This window comes from Augochlora pura, chromosome 3, assembly GCF_028453695.1.
Source record: "Augochlora pura isolate Apur16 chromosome 3, APUR_v2.2.1, whole genome shotgun sequence".
Lineage (NCBI taxonomy): Eukaryota > Metazoa > Arthropoda > Insecta > Hymenoptera > Halictidae > Augochlora > Augochlora pura.
Genome location: NC_135774.1, coordinates 18,714,375 through 18,735,392, shown reverse-complemented (window position 1 = coordinate 18,735,392; position 21,018 = coordinate 18,714,375). Strand labels below are relative to the sequence as shown.

Sequence of the window (21,018 nt, the reverse complement as noted above, 5' to 3'; positions counted from 1 at the left end):
ATGACGTTCAGAGTTTAACTGTCTAGTTTTTCGCGTCATGTAAATACAGAGTGGCCATTAACTGGTGGTAAGACCGAAAAGAGACATATTCTACTGGTAAAAACAAGTCGAAACAAAAAAATTACATTTTTAAATCCAAGGCTGCAATTTACGAGAAAATGTGTTGGCATGGCTTGTAGCATGACCGGAAGTAGAAATAGCATGTTATGTCCAGACGCGACAATTTATTTCTATTTCACAGTATTAGTTCTTAAACTAAATTTTGCTCGGGAACGTAGCTTGGGTGAAAAAATATTATTCCACATTTTTACTTTATTTTTGTATGTAGAATCGCACACGCGTCTCGGCCAGTTACCGACCACCCGGTATATTTTCAGTGATCTTATTTTCGATAGCGTTGTTTTCAAATTATATCAAAGAAGGTAAAGCCGTTGTAGAAAAATCTTTAAAGCTTCAATAATATTCCAAAAATTATAAAAATATCGTTGACCAATTTTACAACGCTAGTTTCCTTCTCACAATCTTTTTTATATAAACGATCGCCACGATTCCCTTCAAGCAGAGGAATCGCGAGCGACCAGTAGGATGTCGAAGGTATGAAGAAGAGTAACGCCGGATTGTATAAATAAAAATGAATATGTAATTAAAATAATTATCAGATAATGAAATCTTGCCTTAATGTATACATTCCTCGTACCAGTGTAACAATGTATACAATTATAGCTCGCGCACGTACGCGTCTCGATGTATACGGATCCGCTGTCTGATTGCGTCTCCATCACGTATCCTTCGTATATGTGTTACATGTGTTTACGTGTGTGCTTCAGACACATACTTAAGATTCCCCGAGGTTCGGGGAATAATGTTTTCTTGAAAATCTTACAGGCTAGGTTCGCAGGATGACAGACGAGGAGAAAAGTGGTTTCAAGAAGGCGTAGAAATAAATAGGGAGTACAAAGGAAAGGAAAGGAAGAAACGAAGGGAGAGTAGAATAACTTAAATTTTGATAAATAAATTAAGGTTAGATTGTTCGAAATTAATGGGGGCATGGAGTTAGAATGAGCGTAACAAAGTGAACAACAGAGAATAATACAAACAAAAAAAAAACGTAGAACAAAGAGCAATAAATAAGGTCGCTTCGCGAGCGCGTGAAGAACCGACCAGGAGCACCGTTGGACGCCGCGACGTCGTGTGACGCGGCGTCCGTCGTCGCGACGGTCTTTCCAACGCGACAGACCGGCCGCGACGGCGGCGGAGCTGATGGCCACGTGGCATGAGGTAAAACGAAGTTTGGAGAACGAAAGGGTAAAGAGGAATGCCGTTCGGAGTGTACGAAAACATATAAATAAACGCACTTCGCTGATCGAGGACGCGGGCACCCGTAGGAACCCGCCGGTCTTGAAGGGCCGTCTGACTACTTCCGGCTTATTTACAATGCCCTCCGAGACTACTCTGGCCGACCTTCGACGAACACCAGCCGCCGTAGCACGCTGCGACGTGCTCCCGCCGTCTGATTATGCTACTCTTCGGATCCGTCGCGGTCGCAACGTGCCATCGAAACGCGTCGGAGAACGTTCCACCGCTGCCCGGACTTCGGAAAACCGACGTCGACGCGATCGACTCTCGCGGCAGGACTAATTTCCTGACGGAACTCGGAACTACTATGATCTGCTCGACGGGTCGGGTCACCAGGGATCGGCGATATATCGGACTCAGCACACGTCTGCGTGTTGAGCTGCTTGTTTTGCTCTCGAGAATCCTGCCTACCATTTCTTCGATCGCAGACAACTCTAGCTAACAAACTATAACAAATGATATAACTAGAGAACTGTCCTTTAAAGTGACATGAAATTAATGCGGTTCAATTTTCGGAGAATTTAGATCAACGGCGATGCTTGTTCGCGTTGGCGCAACGCGTTACAACTGGCAGCTATACATATATGTCGGCTGCGGATACGTATAGCTTCATATATACTATATATATCCTTCACTCGTAGACAATCAAGCTACTAAATACAACAAAAGAAGATAGCCAAAGTACAGATCAGCGTAATTAAACTGGTTTAATTTTCGTAGGACCTAGGTCAATGGCGAAACTTGCCAGTTATATGGCTCTAATTGTAATCCCTTAACTTGTTGACGTTCAAGCTAATAAATTATTAGAGGGCACAACTGGAGTACAATTCTTCGGATTTATTCGCATATGCTAGTGATCAGATTGAATTTTCGTAGGGCTAGACCAATGACAGAACTTCTTCATCTTGTAGCAACACTTTAAAACTGGTAGTTTGTTGGTGTTGCCTCCGGGTAGTCTTGAATGCCGATTCGTGAGTCGCAAATATTAAAGCAAAGAAATTACAACAGAAGGATATAACCAAGGTTCATTGAAAATTCTTGTAGTATGTTCAATGTTTGTATGACCTAGATGGATACGAAAATTGTTCATAATGTAACAGCAAATTTCAAGAGCCAGCTGTTTGCAATTACAATAAAGCATCCGACCTACTCCTAGAATATCAGACCTACTCCTTAGTTTCCAAAGAGGATATTTGACGTCATAATAGCAGTCCATTCGACTCGTGTTACTCGAAAGTAGCGAGTTAGGAGTCAATTGGATATCTATCTTGTGTCAAAACGGAAACGATCGCCTAATTACCGACCCATCCAGCCCACAACGAGGTACCGTCGAATGTATCGATCGAGATAAAAGTGCATGTCGTTTCGAAGGGTACGATGATACGCGCGCTGGCCCACATAACAGTGAAAGGATCGAGGAACGCGGGCGACGCTGGGCGGAACGTGCTCCGACGACGTCGTTCTTTGATTCGTCCTCCTTTTTCTCTTGTTCTCTCTCCTATAGAGTCGCGTTTCTAGGGCACTTATTTACACGGTGCTCGAACATTCTGCTCGTTCTTTCGTTCCCTCGAGCGCGGCTTTCGTCGATCGAACGAAAAGCCAGTGCTTGTTTCCGCGCGGCGAGACGGCGAGAAATTTGTAAAAACAGACTGGATCCCGGTGAACGGGATCGGGGATCGATGACGAGACAAGAACGAGAAGAATGTTCGAGGTGACACGGGCGCGCGAATTAAACGTCCCGGCACACACGGGTCCGGCCACGAGACGTCTTCGCTTTCCTCTGGCTGAGCTTCCGTTCGGTTGTCTATTTGATCCGCGGCCCTCTCTCAGTTGGCCACCTTCACGAATTCCGGATTGTGCACGACGCCAGTGTCCGGCGCGTACGTCGGATGCACGAAGCTGCTGCCGGTCATGTTGATGTTCTTCCGGTCGACGGCCCGCACCCTGACGAACAGGAACGCGGCCACCAACGAGGCCACCACCACCACCAGCAGGAGCATCACCAGACCTCCTACGAAGCCTGGCAGGCTCATACAGATCGTCTCCGGGTCCGACGACGCGCTAGCGTTCTGGATGACCACCGTGGTGTCGTTGCTGGTGTTCGTCGTGCCCAGAGCGAAGTTCACGTCTCCGGGTGCCACCACCTGGATCGTCCTCGAGGTGTTTACGTCCGTCATCTCCTGCGCCGCTCGCTTGAACAGCATGTGGCTCGAGACGAGGGTCACGGTTCGGTAGATATTCTGGAAACGGTACATGGCTCGTCAGATTTCGCTCGTACGATTTTACGAGATCCTACTACTCATGATGTGTGATGGGAAATGGCGGAGGAGATATATTGGATCCTTCTCTTCGGACCAGTTCTACTATCTTCGAATCGAATTGTGCAACACTATCATAAGCTGCTCTTAGACCGCAATAATTTGTAGCTTTAGCGGAGACATTAACTTTTGAAGTGTATATCAACGTGAACCCAAAAGATGATTAATATGCCTCGTTACATTATGTATATAATATACCTCGTTACGTCAATATGTAACATTGAATAACATCATCTCTCCTGGATACTTTTAATTGGTGTTTTTCATCCAACTTAAAGATTCGCCGATATTGAGTTTTATGAAGAATCCCAGAAACCGTGAATCATTTGAAAGACAACAGCATCGATAACGAAAACATACATACATGCGTGTGACTATCGATATTTTTCACGGAAAAAGTTGGAAAAGGAGGAACTACGGCATTGGAGGATGGTATTCGGATGACAGTAGTTTGGAGATTTATTGGAAGTACGGGTATTTACTGGTACTATGGATATTTATCGGAGAAGCGATATTTTTCACAAAAGTGATATTTATTGGAAAAAGGTTATTGATTACTTACGGAATCATCATCTTCCAGGTGTTCATGGCTGTCGGACCTTCGCCTTCTGGCACCCCTAAGCTCGGCTGGAAAACCTTCAACCGACCTCGGCCGACCTCCGAGGGTGGCTAGGTTACCCTCGAGCTCCTCGGAACCGGCGGTTCCCTTTCTCTTCACGGTCTGGTAGGCCGCTGCCGGGTGGCCAGGAAGAGGAGGTGGAGGAAGGTGAATGTTATCCTGCGGACTTTGTGGCGAGCTGCTGGCCGTCGCGTCACCCGGCGTCGAACTGGGTGAGGAGGATGAGGTTTGCGCTTGTGGGGCTGGTACTACGTCCGGATTCGGCTCGCTGTTGGCGGACAATATTGACTTTGTATTCGGAATAAAATTGAACTTCTGACATACCGAATGCCGTAGCGGGCTACATAACTACAGCGTCATAGAAACTATCAAATGTTCCGAGTTTTTCAGCAGGAACATTTTTCGTAACAGTTCACGAAGCATAGTGAATCATACGTATCGCTTAGGCTTATTTACGATAATTGTACAATTTATGATAATTTGCTGACTGTAAGATAATTGTAATATTACGTTCATTATTGTTATATTATAATTAGTCACGGTGCTATAGTTATGCAACAAGGAAATCATATGAACAAGATTTGCCAAAATTCATTGTTCACTATATTCTTTCAAAGCGTATGATTTAGCGTTATTCAGTTTTACCAAAAGTCTAAAATATTACAAAGTTTGACGTTACTACAGAGCACAATGAATCAATGTTTCTTTCATTCTATGAAGTAGCTTATATACACGTGCAATTGTGATAAATATAGTATGAAAAATATCGTGCTACGTATTAATTCAGAAGACATTAAAAGAAAGAATAAGTCGTAATCAATATCTAAATAATCACTACGTAAATATAATTTGAAACAACGTTATATAAAGATTTAAAGAATTTATGTCAATCATTTTGAATGTATTCTATCATCTAACCTCCAAGTTATGGCCAATGTTTCAATATCATTAGTGGTAACGTCATATCGACTTCGTATTAATAATGATGACTTGATGTCAAACTAATTCCATATGAATGGTAGTATCGTTGATGATACGGAGTTAATTTGATATAAAGTCATCACTTGAAATCATCAGTAATGATGCTGAGGCAATTTCTCATCAAGACTCTCTAAGGTTAATAAAAGTACATGCAATGTTAATAAAGACGTATAACCGCGACAGAACAGTAAATCTATAATAAAGGAGAGAATCCTTTAATCGAAATCCTAATCGCAGTTCTAGAATTAGTAACGTCGAAATTTAGTAAATAAATAAAATTCAGATCAGAATATTATATTACGATATTAATATAATATGATAATATTATTACGATATTCGCAGGTCTAATAATTAACAAACACGACCAATAAAAAGACGACATACGATTAAGAAACATTCAGTCACTGTGTTAAAATCAACTTAATGCTCGACTCAAACACGAAATTCACTTTCGTATCTCACCTGTAAGCTCCGGCAGGTCCACTAGGATGCCTAGGATCCGCGAATGCGGGTGGGACTCCGTATTCAGGTACCGGGGGTGCACCGTACTCCGATCCAAGACTCTGGTGCACCGCCGCGCCGTATTCCTGGCTCAAACCAGCAGCCGGAGCACCGTATTCTAGACCAGGATGTCCGCACTTAGGTTCCGGACAATTGTAGCGACAGACTTGGATAACACACTGGAAGTGAACGTTCATGCTGTCGGGGAACTTGAAGGCTTGGAAGTATGCGAAGCTGACGACGGAAGCGCTTGGTCCGAAGTTCTTTATCTTCTGGAACCTGCGAAAAGTTTCGAAACTTGTTAATCTTTCTCTATCGACATATTATTTTAAAAATGTGTTCGTCCAAATTCTTTGGTTTTTATACTATAGGGTGTTTCAAGGGTGTCTAACAATCCGCAAATGGATACCTGAGATCATTCCCAGCGAATTTTTCCTTTACAAAAATTTTCTACGAGGCGTCGTTAATGAGTTATTAACAAAGAACGTTGACCAATGAGAGGCGCTAGCGAAGCTCGCCTAACACCAATGTAGCTCGCCCGGCGCCAACAAAGCTCGCCCCTCATTGGTCAATTTTTTTCATCAATAACTCGTTAACGACGCCTCGTAGAAAATTTTTGTAAAGGAAAAATTCGCTTGAAATGATCTCAGGTATCTCAATTTTTTGGATTTTAGGACATTTTTAAGACACCCTGTATAGTAAGTACAATCTCGATTTAACTGCCAATGTTACGATAGTGTGCGGCTTTAAACAATTTCGTGTTAGTTATAGAAGCGGATAATTAGACGTAATCGGTTCTATCAAAAGATCATTTATCATTGTCAATACGCTGAATTCAAGGTACTAAATTAAAATTACAAATATGTTTAACCCCCTACGATGCTTCGCGTTTATGTAAATTTTTTACTTATCACAGGATTTTATTCATTCGCAACAAAATTGAGTAGATACAAATCTTAGAACTTATCAAAATTATTTTAAAAAAATTCAATTTATATAACTTTCCTTGCTCACAGTCAATTTCAACAATCTTTTTTTGCTTATAAGTCTCTAGTCCAATTACGATCTTATCGGAGCCCACATGGAAACCTGCACAACAATTTTACTCTTTTCTGTACTTTTATATTAATTATTATATCCTTTCATGTGAGAAGCTTAAACTCATTGTACTATAGTACGCCTTTCGAAGATACGCATTCTTTAACCCTTTCGGTACGAGCGCTCTGTCCACCGTGACACTTTCACTGTACTGATTTTCCTAAGCGTTAATTAAAAACTGTGCTTGATAAGACAATGTTTTTTTAACAAAAAGTGTTGCTTGTAGCTTTAATATTAAAAGATACTTATATAAAATTCTGTTATTTATACCGGTCATCGCATGGACGCCGGATACATCCTGCACTCGAAAGGGTTAAGTCTACGTGACGCGCACATTATTAGTACAGATTTTCATAAACACTGTAAGTAGTAGAAGTTGCGACTATACATCATTCAATCCCGACGAAGCAAGTTTTTCAGGATAACCAAGGTGGAATCTTGTTTATTCGGGTTAAATAAAGTGACACGAATGTTCGGCTAATAAAACGATTACTTAATTGCAGTGCCGGATTTAATTTTTCTTAACATGAACGGTAAATCGTTTTTAACATGGACAGTAAATCGCTTTTAACACGGGCAGTAAATCGTTTTTAACACGGACAGTAAATCGTTTTTAAAATAAACAGTAAATCGTATTGAACACGAGTTACTTTAAATGGAGCTGACTACGAGTGACACGCGCTAGGATAACAGAGTTTCTACCGCGTTCCTCTAATATCTCGAACATCATCGGTCCCCCGGCAAATGCACATCGACAGACCGATAAAAAATAAGACTTTCTAATAAAACGTCCTCGATTTCGCTTACCTGGACATAATCTTCGGCCTAACGACGCATCCATACTGATCGACCAGCTGAATCGGTGCCCTCTTTCCGTCGTGAGCGACGCAGTTCCTCACGAGCATGTCGAATTTGTTCTCATCGTCCTTGATGGCCAACACCATGGTCATGGTCTGCCCGATCTTAACTATACCGGACACCTCGCTGGCCCAGGGTCCCTTGCCGACCTGTATCTGCATCCAGCACTGCAGGTTGTCGCCGAGGAAGTTTGCGGTGACCGCGTGCAGCATATCGACTTGGAACGGCCTGAATGTCACCGCTTTCTCGTAGAAGTCGTACCACGTGCACCGCAGTTTCCTCGCCTGATCCCAGACCTCCTGCACGTACGGGTCATATTGCACGATTATCGTGTTCTCCACGTAGCTGCCGGACGGCGTCGGGGCGCCGTAAGCCGCCACATTGTGATTCGCCGAGGAGCTCATCCCGCACGAGTTCAAGAAGATCTCGAACGTCGCGCTGAGATGGCCTGTGCCGGGCTTCAGGTGGACACAGTGCGGATCCGAGTAGAAGCCCTTGCTGAATATCATCCCGTAGAAGGGACGGTCGAATTCGATGTTCACTCGCATGTGCGTCTTCTCGCATTGCACCTGCAGATGCTTGATTTGCGGCGTGTCCGGGGACGCGAGCGGCCAATTCTCTTCGGCGCCGTGGGTTGCCGGCGGACCATACTGTGCCGGAGCCCCGTACACCGATCGGTGCTCCAATGGCAAGGCACTGCTGTCTACCAATGGCGCTTGGCAGTGCACTCTCTGTAACATCAAATCGGTGTTTATTAGTATTTCACACATTCGACTGTCGATAAACGGGCTAGCAAAAAGTAGATCGCAAATCTTTGTCAAACGTGTCAGGAGTTGTCTTTTTATCTTAACGAACTTATCTTTATCTTGTTCTTATTATCGTTCCATGTAAATTTTTAAATTTTAATTCAAAATGTAATTTTCTCCTTCATTATCTGATAGAGTTTACCATCTGGTGACTATCTTAAGAATATGCACAGGTCAATCGTTAAGCTTGGATCGCTTTCAACTTATAAGTGACATAATTCGATGATCTATTAGATCCGGCAAATCTCTGTCGTCAGATTTAAATTTCGATACCATTCGATCGAATGCTACTATACATAAATTACTATATCGAATTCTGTTATGCACTTGATCGAAAGAACCTAGTGTATAATGCTTTAGTTGAACATCAACGTTCGGAGCTTGATAGAAAATTAAACGTCTTAAGAAAATAAAGTTAGTGAACGTTAAAAGAGAATGAATCTGAATGAAAGGAGGCCTTCGAACTACACGCGGCATTATATACTGCTTCGAAATTCAAGTATGAAATAATAATAACCTAATAACAACCATTACAAGGTTATCTATGGTTACAAGGAAGAACAACGCATACCAAAGTTTTCATTTTCAATGTACAGTAGAATTCTATTTGCATGAATTCGGCGAGAAACAACCAATTATATGGACGAGTGAGTTCACATGATGAGAGTCTGTTTATTTAATTTATTAATTCTGTTTATTGAATTTCTTCTAACTTTTCCGTTCGAGTAACAGGAGTTCGTATACAGATAAATAGATTTAACCAAACGCTTCATTCGTTCCTCAGTTGGTAACAGTAGGTGTTCACATAATTGGAAGTAACGCGAGTTCAGGTGAACAAAGTTCCATTGTATTGTTTATAGTTCTGACCACTTATTCTTCACACTCGCGTGAACACGTCCCGTACCATCTGCGCAATTTTCAGTGCATGCTGAAACTCGTTTCTATATCAAATGGATTCTGTTTCGCTACTTTATTTCTTTATTTTTCTTGCAATTTTTCATTATAAAATAAATTCACTCGTTTACTTACTTTATATTTAAAAGTAGAGAAATTTCGCAGGTATAATAAGCCATACACCATTTTAGAGAAACATAACGTGGTAATGACAATTCGTCAAACGCAGTTTAACAGGAAATGTATTAATTAACAATGTAAGAATTCTAATAAAAAATAATACAACGATGAACGTTTATTATATACACAGATTAATTTCTTGTCTTATAGTGTTTTATTTTGGTATTTTTATGTAGCTTTTTTATGTAAAACACTTTATATGAAAAATATTATATAATAATGTAATATAACGTTTACTGCATCGTTTAAAAAAAAGAAATCATGCAGACTATTCATGTCAAGAAAGTATACTACATATAATAAATAAAATTATATGTTTATTGAATAATTTTTCCTCCAACTGCATAAATGTCTTTTCGAGTTAGTTTATAATTAAGATATAAAAATAAAAGGATCATTAATATTTACTACAGCATAATCATAAGCATTTAAAAAAACTGCTTAAATAAAGTATTTGTAAATTAATTTTGCTGCGAACGATGTTATCCATCGATGACAAGATGACCACCTATTTAAATTTCTAAAGCCCAGCGGGAACAAATGATGTGCATTTACCACTATGGCTAACAACAATCGATCGTGGCCCGAGAGTCGAGTCAAGCTCAAAATAGTTGTGGTCGCTTTTGCGGTGCCGGGCTGTTCAGGATGGCCGAAAACGATTATGGCTACGGTAATAATTTGAGAAATATTACAATAATTGCAGCACACTTCCGCTGGGAAGCATCTATACAATTGTTGCGCGCGGTTTAATTATGTTTAGATTAAATGCATCTGAATTCGTAATTCGCAAACCATGAAACCACACCGAAGAGTATAATGATTTGCCGGCTATGATTCAAACAGGCCACTCTGCCCCTCGATATATTCCCTAGTTTCCTAATAACAAGAAATTATTTATACGCTTTGCGTCAATTGTTTTCGCTAAATTTCAATTCAACACGGCAAAGGGTAAAATGAATACAAAATTATAAATAATGTGCTCTTAATTATATTAATAATATATACTGTGTTTTGTTAATTTGCAAGATTTTATAATTTTCATATTTTTCTTAATGAAAGTTTTATAAAAATGAAGTATGCGATGAATAGAATTATGTGAAAATCGTGCAAATATAGACGAGATGATTTGATAAAACAAATTAAAATTCTTACGATTGAAACATATATCTTAATATATATATTTTAATTGTACATGGAAGCAATTACACCATACATATTTCAAATAAATGAAAAATATGTTCGTTTGCTTTCTAATAACAGGGCATTGTTTCTGTACTCATGTTAATTGTTTACCTGGACTTTTTCAATTTCCAATTTGAAAATAAAGACGCGCAGTAAATACGAAATTGTCATATCATGTGCTGTTGATTCTAATGTTAAAACGTTTTTATTAGTTTGCAACGTTAGATCGTTCTCATAGATTTTTAATAACAGTTTTGCAAACATTGGGCATATAATAAACTACATTTATGCAAAAATCATAGAAACATAATTGAGTGTGGACACTGATACAATTCTTCGAATAATACCACGAATAAATTTATATCACCTTTTTAATACTTCGAATAATTTATTTGAGTATGTATTTGAATAAAATTTTATTCGAAATGTTATTCAAATAAAATGTTATTCGAATAATTCCCAACCCTGACTGCGATCATCAGTCACGTTGTTATGGTGTAATCGATTATTCTAACGTCGTAACAAACCTAAAGCTCATACCGGTATTACAGCGGTAAATATTTCCGTATTTTGAACGGTATAGTCCCATACCGATACACATATGTATATTCCAGTTCCATTCCGGTATTAAAACCGATTTTTCAAATAGCCATAACGGCACGACAATATGGAAACAAACACCGGTATAGTACCTAACTCTCGAAAAACTTCAATTTTCAGTCTCCGAGAAGCTACGATAAAACAAATTAAAATTCAAAATATTTATCCATCCTTTACTGTTTTCTAAAATATGATCGATTATTTCCTACCTGGGTGGGATTATTCCTAGATGATTAACAGAAATTATATACAATGTATCTACTTCTACCGAAATTATTGGCGTTCACTTTTCAAGACCTCTTAACCCTTTGCACTTGAGTGGTGACTCTAAAGCACCACTAAAATTGTTATAACACGATTAGAAATAATATTTTAAAATAATACATATTATCAAAGTACAGATCTAAAAAAATGGTTAAACTTCTAATATACATAAAGCGAACTTTGTCGTAGAAAATAGAAATACTGTAACTCAGAAAAATTGTTTTAGACTTACAGTTAAAATGGCTTCGAGTGCAAAGGGTTAACTCTGTGGGAGTAAATGAAAGTCGAAGGACCAGTTCGTCGCACTCGATTCTAATTACTCCGTTCATTTGTTCAAAGATACAAGAGGGGACATTCAAGAACGTAGGAAGTAACGTGCATATAGATTGACAAAAAATTCGACTGTTCCGTAATTAAATGCCGCAGTTTCGCGGCTCGTTCCGTTTCCAAAGCGCCGCCCAGAAACTCGGAGTGCCCGGGAGCGGCGCGGGGACGTTGACGAACGATGTCGCAATCGGATCTGAATTTAATAGAAAGGAATCCCCGACAAGTCAGGCTTTAACGGAGAACGTACGAGTTCACGATCGTCGAGTGCCCTTTTCAAAGCCCTCTGCACGTATGCGGACAGGCAATTCAACCGGCTGCATTTCGAAAGCCCCCCCTCCCCCCCGCCGGTAAGAGTCGTAACGGCGAGCCAACCGAAAATTATGGACTCGCAAGACGGCACCGGAAAATGAGAAACGCTTTGTCGCCGCCGCGTTTTTTTTTTTTCTCCCCCCCCCCCCCCCCCAACAACGTTCCTACGTTTCCTGCTCCATTTTTCTTCTATCCTTTTTCGTTTTCATTTTACGACGACGACCACGGAACGAAACCGTCGGCGTCGCGCTCTCTTTAGAGGCACCGCGGACGACGATTAGGGAGGACATAAATACAGCTAAGCCGAGTCTCGGTTTCACGTAATATTTATAGATAGGAATATTTATAATATTTCCGGATAGGAATTCGAATGCCTTGGAAATTCAGGTTTCTCTTAGACGTGGCTAGAGCAGCTGAACCAGTCACTGTGCAGCAAACAACAACCGTGCCATCTGTTTATTTTCAGGAATGATTAACTTTCTTTTGATCGTTTACGATGTATCACAGTTTTGTATTCACATTTAATTATTTATTTATTTGATAGAATCAAATATGCAAAAGTCAGAAGTTCATAAAGATGCTATGAAAAATTATTGCAATTCTTTCGAACAGAATTCACGAGATTTTAATAGATTGTTAAGATTGTACGATATTAATTAAATTGGTAAAACGTATTAAAGTTATGGAAGAAATAACAGTGTTTATTTGAATTTTTGTATTTATATTTAGGTTACTGCGCGCGTTTACAATCAATTACAACGTCGTAAGTTGATTAAAAGTTCTGCAACAGTTAATGGACCACGTCGCGGCGTATTTGTTGCAAATATTAATCATAGAGAAAATTCCGTTGTATATATTAAAATTGTATTATACACATGTATTAATATTGCATAATGATAATATTATATTAATATTATATTATAATAATATTATATCCCTACGAATATGTGACACTGAACCAGTTTCACCTAATTTACAATACTATAAGTTTCACGCAATGGTTAAGCAAAGTTCTTGGAATTAATATGAGTTTTCTCTCTTTCCTGGCTTTGCGTCGCATCTACTAAGTAATTAACAACGATGCTATGTTTACATTGGGTTGTATAACCTAGTTTCCTTTCACCAATTGGAGATCTTTTTCTATATGATCCTGCAATGATCCTGTTTCTGCCATAAGTTTCTTCCTCTAGTTGTGGAATCATCTGGGTTTGCAGATATGCTACGGTATATTACATAGAGTGCAGTAAGAGCTTCTGTCCTTTCCATTAAATAATCATACATCCTCTGTTCGGAGTCGTGGAAGTATGACTTTGTATTTTCTGCTGGCATTAGTATTAAGTATCAGTTGGCATAAGTCTTGAATTACTTCATGCACTTTGGTTCTATTTGTAATGGATCGTCGAATTAACATAAAAATTATCATAATATCGCTGTTTCTGATTGTTCCTTTTACAATTCAAGAAATTATAAAGATGCATGTATAATAAATTTTTAGATAAACTTTTAAGAATGCGTTACAACGGAAGTTGTACGAAGTCCAAATAAATTCAATCTTATCATTGTTATAACATGATATGCGAGTTCAAGGCTCGGTAGTTCTAGCGTTAACATTATAAAACTGTACAATTGTTATTCGCTTAACATTATAATCTAAAAAGATTAATGTTGTCAAACGGAGGCTGTTATTTTTACGCAATTAAACTTTGATACAAAACAGACGTTTGTCGACACGCATCCAAACGCATACGAGCAACGATTTATATCAATTCCGGCAGCTTCGTTTTTAATTTGCACGTGCTACTCTGAAAGACTTAATCGCACGTCTCGCGAATATAGTTAATGACAAAAATACTCGAGTTTTAACGCGCATTCTCGCGCCATTTAATTGGAGAGAAGCGATAAAACAGCGGGGCGAGCGTGCGACTCGCGCTGCACTTTATTTCCGTCTTCCTCTAGATCCTCGTTCCGCGGGACGGTGTGCAGAAGCAGCTTGCATTAAGCACGAAACCGAGCGGGATTCGGAATGCGAATCGAACGCGAGTTACGGTGCTCGAGATTCCGTGGAATTGTAATGCGAATTGGCCGAGTCGGCTCGACCTTGGCGATCCGCGCGGCGCCCCATCGAATCGATATGCAGCGCGCCGAAATGGAAAGGATGTAAAAATCATCGAAATAACATGTAATTGGCGCTGTGCCGTGGAGCGCTCTAATTGGATCCTCGTAGATCGCCGGTATCGATTTTGTCAGTTTTATTGCACTTTCTCCTTGAATGGCTCGTCGATGGAAATAATTAACGCCGGGGCTATCGAACCAGTCGAAATTGATTGCTTGCATCTCCTTTCGCGGTTACTGAGATTATACATGGGTTCGCGTGAGGAGAATCGATCGATTCGTGTATTCTTTAATATTAAATGATTTTAGAAAACGAAAATTAAATAAATGGTTCGTGCTAATCATTTTGCACGTTGAAAATAAGGTAATGATATTATTAAATTGTTTTCGCGATTTTATGTGTCAGCTACTCATTATTGTTATACTTTTATACAGTTCTGTTTGTATATTTAGACGGCTGATCATTACGCGAAATAAACATTTAGTTTCATTTATTTAATTATTGTCACAAGTGCATAAAATCCGCAATCTATTTATTACATTTTGCAATTAAACCGTGAATCTTTACGCAAAAATTTCTGTATCAATCGCGAAATGCAGAAATCAAACATTCGTTTCGTTAGTTAATCAATTTAATGAGTTGATAACAAGGAGACATTTTAAAATTCATCCGACGTTTATGTCTGTGTACGCACTACCCAGTTTCGTCACAAATATTTACATTTACATCTACAAATTTTCGTCGCTAACTATGCAATAGAACACGTACAATGTTCGAATAAATCTTGTCATTGTTACAGAACAATGCACAATAGCCGACGTTCGGGGCTCGGTCGGTCTGACGTGAAACAGGCGAAATTATTTAACGTTCTCGCTCCCTAATTAATATTTCCCAAAGTCTCTCATTAAAATCTTCATCGCGGTTAACGAGCGTTATAAAGCGAAACATAAATTGGACGCGAACAAAAATCGCGACAAGATATGAAAATTTGCCGTTCGCAACGATGATTCCGCGGTACATACCTGTTTCTCGTATCGAACAGTTAATTATCGTGTCGCAGGTCGATTGAAGAATGGGCGGCGGCGATCGCGTTTCCTGGCTTATTATATTTTCGAGTATCGAGCCGTCTGCGATAAAGTAGAGCGGTTTAATTATAACGAATAATCAGTTTTTCGGCGTGTTTCGGTTACCGCGGTCCGATTCCTACCGGCTCGCACGATATTCGTGTACGGCGCTCTAAGCGACAGGCGGCCGGTTATAACGCATGCGAGTCACAAATCGAAACCGACGCACGGCCGGCGTCAATTACACGGCACAGAATTCGTATTAATACGGCTAACTGACTCGATTAAAAGCAACCGAAAACACAGGTACTGTTACTGCACAACAGACGGTCCGGTCTACGGTGCAAATCGATCGGTCCACGCATATTGCGGACGTCGACGGTGCTGACCAACGCCCACGGATTTTACATTTCAGGTTAACGCGATTGACATACGCACACGACCGAATTATACTCTCTGTAAATCAACTTGTTGCCGCCGATTTCACGCTCGAAATTAAGCGTCGCACACGAAACGCCGGGATTATGGGAAGCATTGCGACGATGACACCGCTATGGCACTACCATTGGTGCACCACCATTGTTCCGTTATCGATTTTCCGGAAATATTAGGCGCCGTTTTTTTTTTAAAAGCTGTTCGCGGACTTGTAATGGAATTATATAGAACTCCATTTTTCCCTAAAGTTTCAGTTGAATGGAAATTGCGAAAGGTACTCAATTTTGTTCCAGATTTTACACTGTATGTAAAGGGAAAAATTATTGTTTCTTAATTATTGTTAGCGTAGGTAGGGAACTTAATTTTCTTGAGACTTTCTATCGAATGGAGATTGTGAAACAGTGTCTTTCACTTTTAATTTTTAATTCTCTATGGTTTTGAGTGGCATATGGTTACTGGACGACGGTTATTCGTTGTAAACTGGTTAAACAAAAGTTTCAAAATTAGATGAAATTGTATAGATCGAACAAATTTTTTATTCTAAACCATTTTAAAATGTGATTTTAATGATATCTGTTATTACTATTAAATGTAATAATTAAATGTATAGGTTATGTTACTCGAAACAATTTTTATGTATGTACTCTCGCTTGATTTATATTAGGTCTACCAGAAAGTTATGTCGATGATGTTATTTCAAGTTCACATTCTTGATATATTCTTCAAAAAGAATATTTAGAAATTTTAATCACGCTGGCAAGAGAACATAAGTAAAGATGGAAACTATACAGTATAACAAATATTATTAAAGGCATATAAGATTTATTATTTTCTGTCACATCAAGAACAGACAGAACTTTCCGGTAGACCTAATATTTACATGTACTAGCATATGTAATTTTAAATAATTACCGAAGCTTTATCTAATTGAAAATTATTATCACATCTCTCTTGTTCAACGTGTATCAGTAATACACAATTAGGAACCGTATCAATTTTCTGTTAAAAATTACAATTATTTCACTTCTGAAAATACTTCTAAATATCGATAGAAAAGTGGAAAGCAAATTGTCACTTCAAAAAAATTAATTTCAAAGCTTTTATTAGTTGATGAAGCCCAATTAATTTTTGTTTAAGGCTATTCAGTATCCTCGACATATTCTACAAAGAGGAATTATAATTTAAAAATTACATCTACTCTCGTTTATCCTAAAAGAATGTTAATGAGTAAATAAAAAATTTCTACATCCGAATATCGCATCTACCGCTCATTCAATTGCAAATAAAAAATACAGAATTGCCCATTCCTAATTCGCTTCTTATAAACAATTTTTTAAATAAAAATTGTAAAATTGCGAAGTTTGAAATAAATTTTCCGGAAACTGTGGATAAAAACATGTGTCCCATCCCATGAACAGCCTCAACGGCACTCTGATATTGCTTTTTTCATACCGCTAGGTTGTACTTTTTTAGTAAAACATTTCGAATTCAGGAATGCGACCGAATGTTGTGACGCGATCACGTATAGGCCAAGCTAGAAGTTAACTGTACAGGTATAGTGAAGTGCCTGAAATTACAGTAGCTCCTGTTACTAAAGTTACGAAATCCAAGCTGCTTTTTCAACCGGATACCTCGTATTCCGCTCAGCAACATTCTGTTAGACGATGAAACCGTAAATTATATGATGATACGGCGGGTGTTTTCCAATTTACGATCGCAAAACGCGGATCCAATTTCACTAGTCAATTACTCTTCGTTAGAACCTCGTAATTGGTTCAATTTACAACGGCGGATCTAATTTGAAATTCCTTTCACCTACTTAGAGTGCGAACGTTAGAATGAAAACGCGAGAAAACCGGATGAAATGTTAAATAAAGCGTAGCGCTGTACTTCGAACGCTGTCGCGACTTCATTAAAAATTTTTGTTAAAGTAGATTTATAGAACGCGGCTCTCTGCAGAACAGACGTATAATGTTAATTAAACTGTGCAACTCGCGTGTTTATCGAATGCGCGGCTGTATAAACTGCATCAAATTCGATGCTCGAACCAGATCGATTCAGCCATCATCGCATTCATAATTTGGTAATTAACTTCGCTCAGAATGATTGACAGTTTGTTAATAACTAGACCTGCGGGCTCTTGTACAAAGTAACAATTATTTTCGTCGCGGCGAACGTGAACGAAACTCCCGGTCTCCGAACCATAATTTCGGTGAATTGAAAACAACGCCTAAATATCCTTAAAGTCGCTTAATATTTCCGCAATTATAAATAATTAAGAAAACATTTAACGCTTCTCTTAATTCTCATCGATATACTTTCCGTTGATACACTTTAAAAGAAATTCGAGAGTTTTCTTTCAGATAACAATTTCAAAAATGTTATTATATAATATTATAAAAATAATTCACTGATTTATTGTGCAAAATCGCTGTTATCATTTTCTAAAAAATTCTGAACGTTGACAAAAGGAATTGGATAAAAGATACGTGAATCTATGTTGAGACAAGTTCGTCGCAGTTACGACACAGACGACTACGTTTCTTCTCCGCGAAAAGAAATTTCTGTTTGTCACCAAGAATAAAGAAGACAGTGCTAAAAAGTCTAACACGGGCTCATTTTAGCAGACGCAGTTTCGTTCACGTTATTCGACGTTTCTCCAGTCACGCGAGAATTGACAGAAAACGCCGATTCAGAATCAACAGGAAATACACGGTTCTCGCGCCTGACCGATAGACAGGCAGACTCTGTACGCATACCTGTCCGCTTTCTTGTTCTACTTGCACCTGCACCCGATCTGGTCTAAGGACTTTCTGGACAGAAAAGTATCGCGGAACCGGTCGATGCGTGAAACGAAATCGTAGAGCGATCGTCGTGGAAAAAAACGGGCCGTGATTGAATACGCTTGCTCCCCCGGGTGTTTCCACTTGAAGAAGTTGTTGTCGAAGAAACTCCTCGTGAAACGCTGCCATAATTTCTGTTTTCAGTCCCAGTTATCGATACACGCACGATTTCCCTGCGAGTCCATTTTCGACGAGCTTAATCACCTCGCTAATCATTCTGTGTATGCAGTGTGCTTTGTATAATTATAGACGCGAAGTAAATTTTACATTGTTACAAATATCTAAACGAAAACAACAAAGTGCCGTACTGCCATGTTTTTATTTCATATTATTTGTATCGTTTCTATTTTATATTATCTTTAATGTTTCTGCTTTATATTATTTCTAATATTTCTATCGTCTATTGTTTCTATTTTTATGTTCTATTACATCTACTATTATTATTTTCAATCGTTTCTAACATTTCCAGTATCTACGGTTTCAAATATTTGTACTTTCTACTTTTTATTACATCCAATATAGAAATATAGGATTATAAAATCTTCGTTTAGACATTATTTATAACATAAAAGTTGCATGCAGTCTGTAACTGTCACGTTAATAAATGATATCAATAAGTATCCTAAATTTCTATTTCTACTTTTCATTATTTTTAATATGGAAATATACAAGTATAATATTTCCTTAGAACGGTGCGAATAATTATAAACTCACAGCAACGTTTTCTGTTTTAGCGACGTTTAAACGAGAACCTAACCTAACACCGTATCTGTATATTTCCATATTAGAAATAATAGATAAAGCTGAGATTTACAAAAAAATTTATATATTAAAATAGAATAAAAATCTTCAGCAAAGTTTACTTTAATCTACTATAGCTAGGAATAAGATATAATTATAATTTTTTACTATAAAAATCGATTTTCGTCAAGGATACTTTTTGGACAAACAATACACATTTTAAATCTATCAATGTTACAAATAAAGAACAGACATTTATCAAATCTTTTACAGTGCTCTTTACAATGCCAAATAAATGCATAAAATTAGCACTAAAATACGAAAGAATTCTTAGCAAAACTATTTATTTCGAGAAAATAACTTATACGTACTTCACCTGCGTCGTAAAATTATCAATTTTATTAATTTTTTCTAAATCGAACAAAAATTACATTCTTTTGATATCAAAAACTATGAATAAAAATGAATAAATGCATACAATAACCAACAACTGTCTCCTTCTATTAGAGAAAGCCCATTAACCCTTTACCTTACAATTTATTTTCAAATAAACGTGCGTATGTGTTGTCACAAAATAATACAAAAATATTTTTGCCCGTGTTTAATACATTTACAGAAAAGTTGACACTATTTAATTTTTGATAAACTAGATTACTAAAGTAATGTTAATATTAAATGAAAACCGAAAAGTATGCTTTTTAAGGCAAATATTGTTGAACACGAGTAAAACTGTCGTATACAAAATTTACATGCTATTTAAATCCTTTTCAACATTGCTTATTTCCCAACAATTCATTATAACCAGACACAATTTTATATAGAAAGAAAACAAAGAAATGGGTAAATATAATAATAATAATAATCTCTTTTTAACTACTCTAAAAACAGGTAGACGGTAACACTAATACAAAAACATGAATTTCGAAAAACCCGGATACATGAAATCAACGTAAATAATTTGATAGTTTATAAATTAAAATTATCGTGGTTCATGAACAATGTTTCAAGAGTTGCGCAGCTGTCGACCTTCGATTATAAAATAACGTTAAAAACCTATTGATAGATGAAACATTAAGAACAAAGAAGAACTAATCAACGTAGTAAAAAGTTGGAAGAAAGAAAGAAACTGTATCTGGAAGAGTTGAACAATTCTGTGGCACTTGATGTATAGTCAGAACACGCGAACCAGATAACAAGAACACGCCGAATAATCCTGACACGACTAAAATTTCTATGCGGGCTGTAGGCGCGCAGCGTCACTTTCGACGCTCCTCCGAAGCTCTCCGCCTTGTCCCACTAATGAAAGAAGCCAGAGGAACACGCGAGTTTCCGGTCGGAAACGAACGGGAGGCGTCGCGGCGCAGCCGAAGACAGATTTCATTTTTCCAGAGTGTCATCATGGTGCTCCATGGTTCGCGTCTGGCGACGTGTCCGATGGCCGGGGACAAAGGGCGCTCGTTAATTGTCCAAGCAGTCGATTTCGTCGGCCATTCGGTCGTAATTAGACGGTCCCGGGTCCGCGGGGCGCG

General features: G+C 38.5%; 1 protein-coding gene across 1 annotated transcript in view; it reads right to left on the bottom strand.

The window, feature by feature from the left end:
• Positions 1–3,131: 3,131 nt before the first annotated feature.
• The window catches only part of Dyl (transmembrane protein dusky-like), a 38,874-nt gene continuing 20,987 nt past the window's right edge, over positions 3,132–21,018 (bottom strand). Inside the window, exons 3-6 of the mRNA XM_078197562.1 lie at positions 7,681–8,462; positions 5,737–6,054; positions 4,237–4,561; positions 3,132–3,596 (exon numbers count right to left, since the gene is read on the bottom strand). Of these exons, the coding sequence (XP_078053688.1) occupies positions 3,183–3,596; positions 4,237–4,561; positions 5,737–6,054; positions 7,681–8,462 (1,839 nt within the window). The 3' untranslated portion in view covers positions 3,132–3,182. The remainder of the gene's footprint in view (positions 3,597–4,236; positions 4,562–5,736; positions 6,055–7,680; positions 8,463–21,018) is intronic.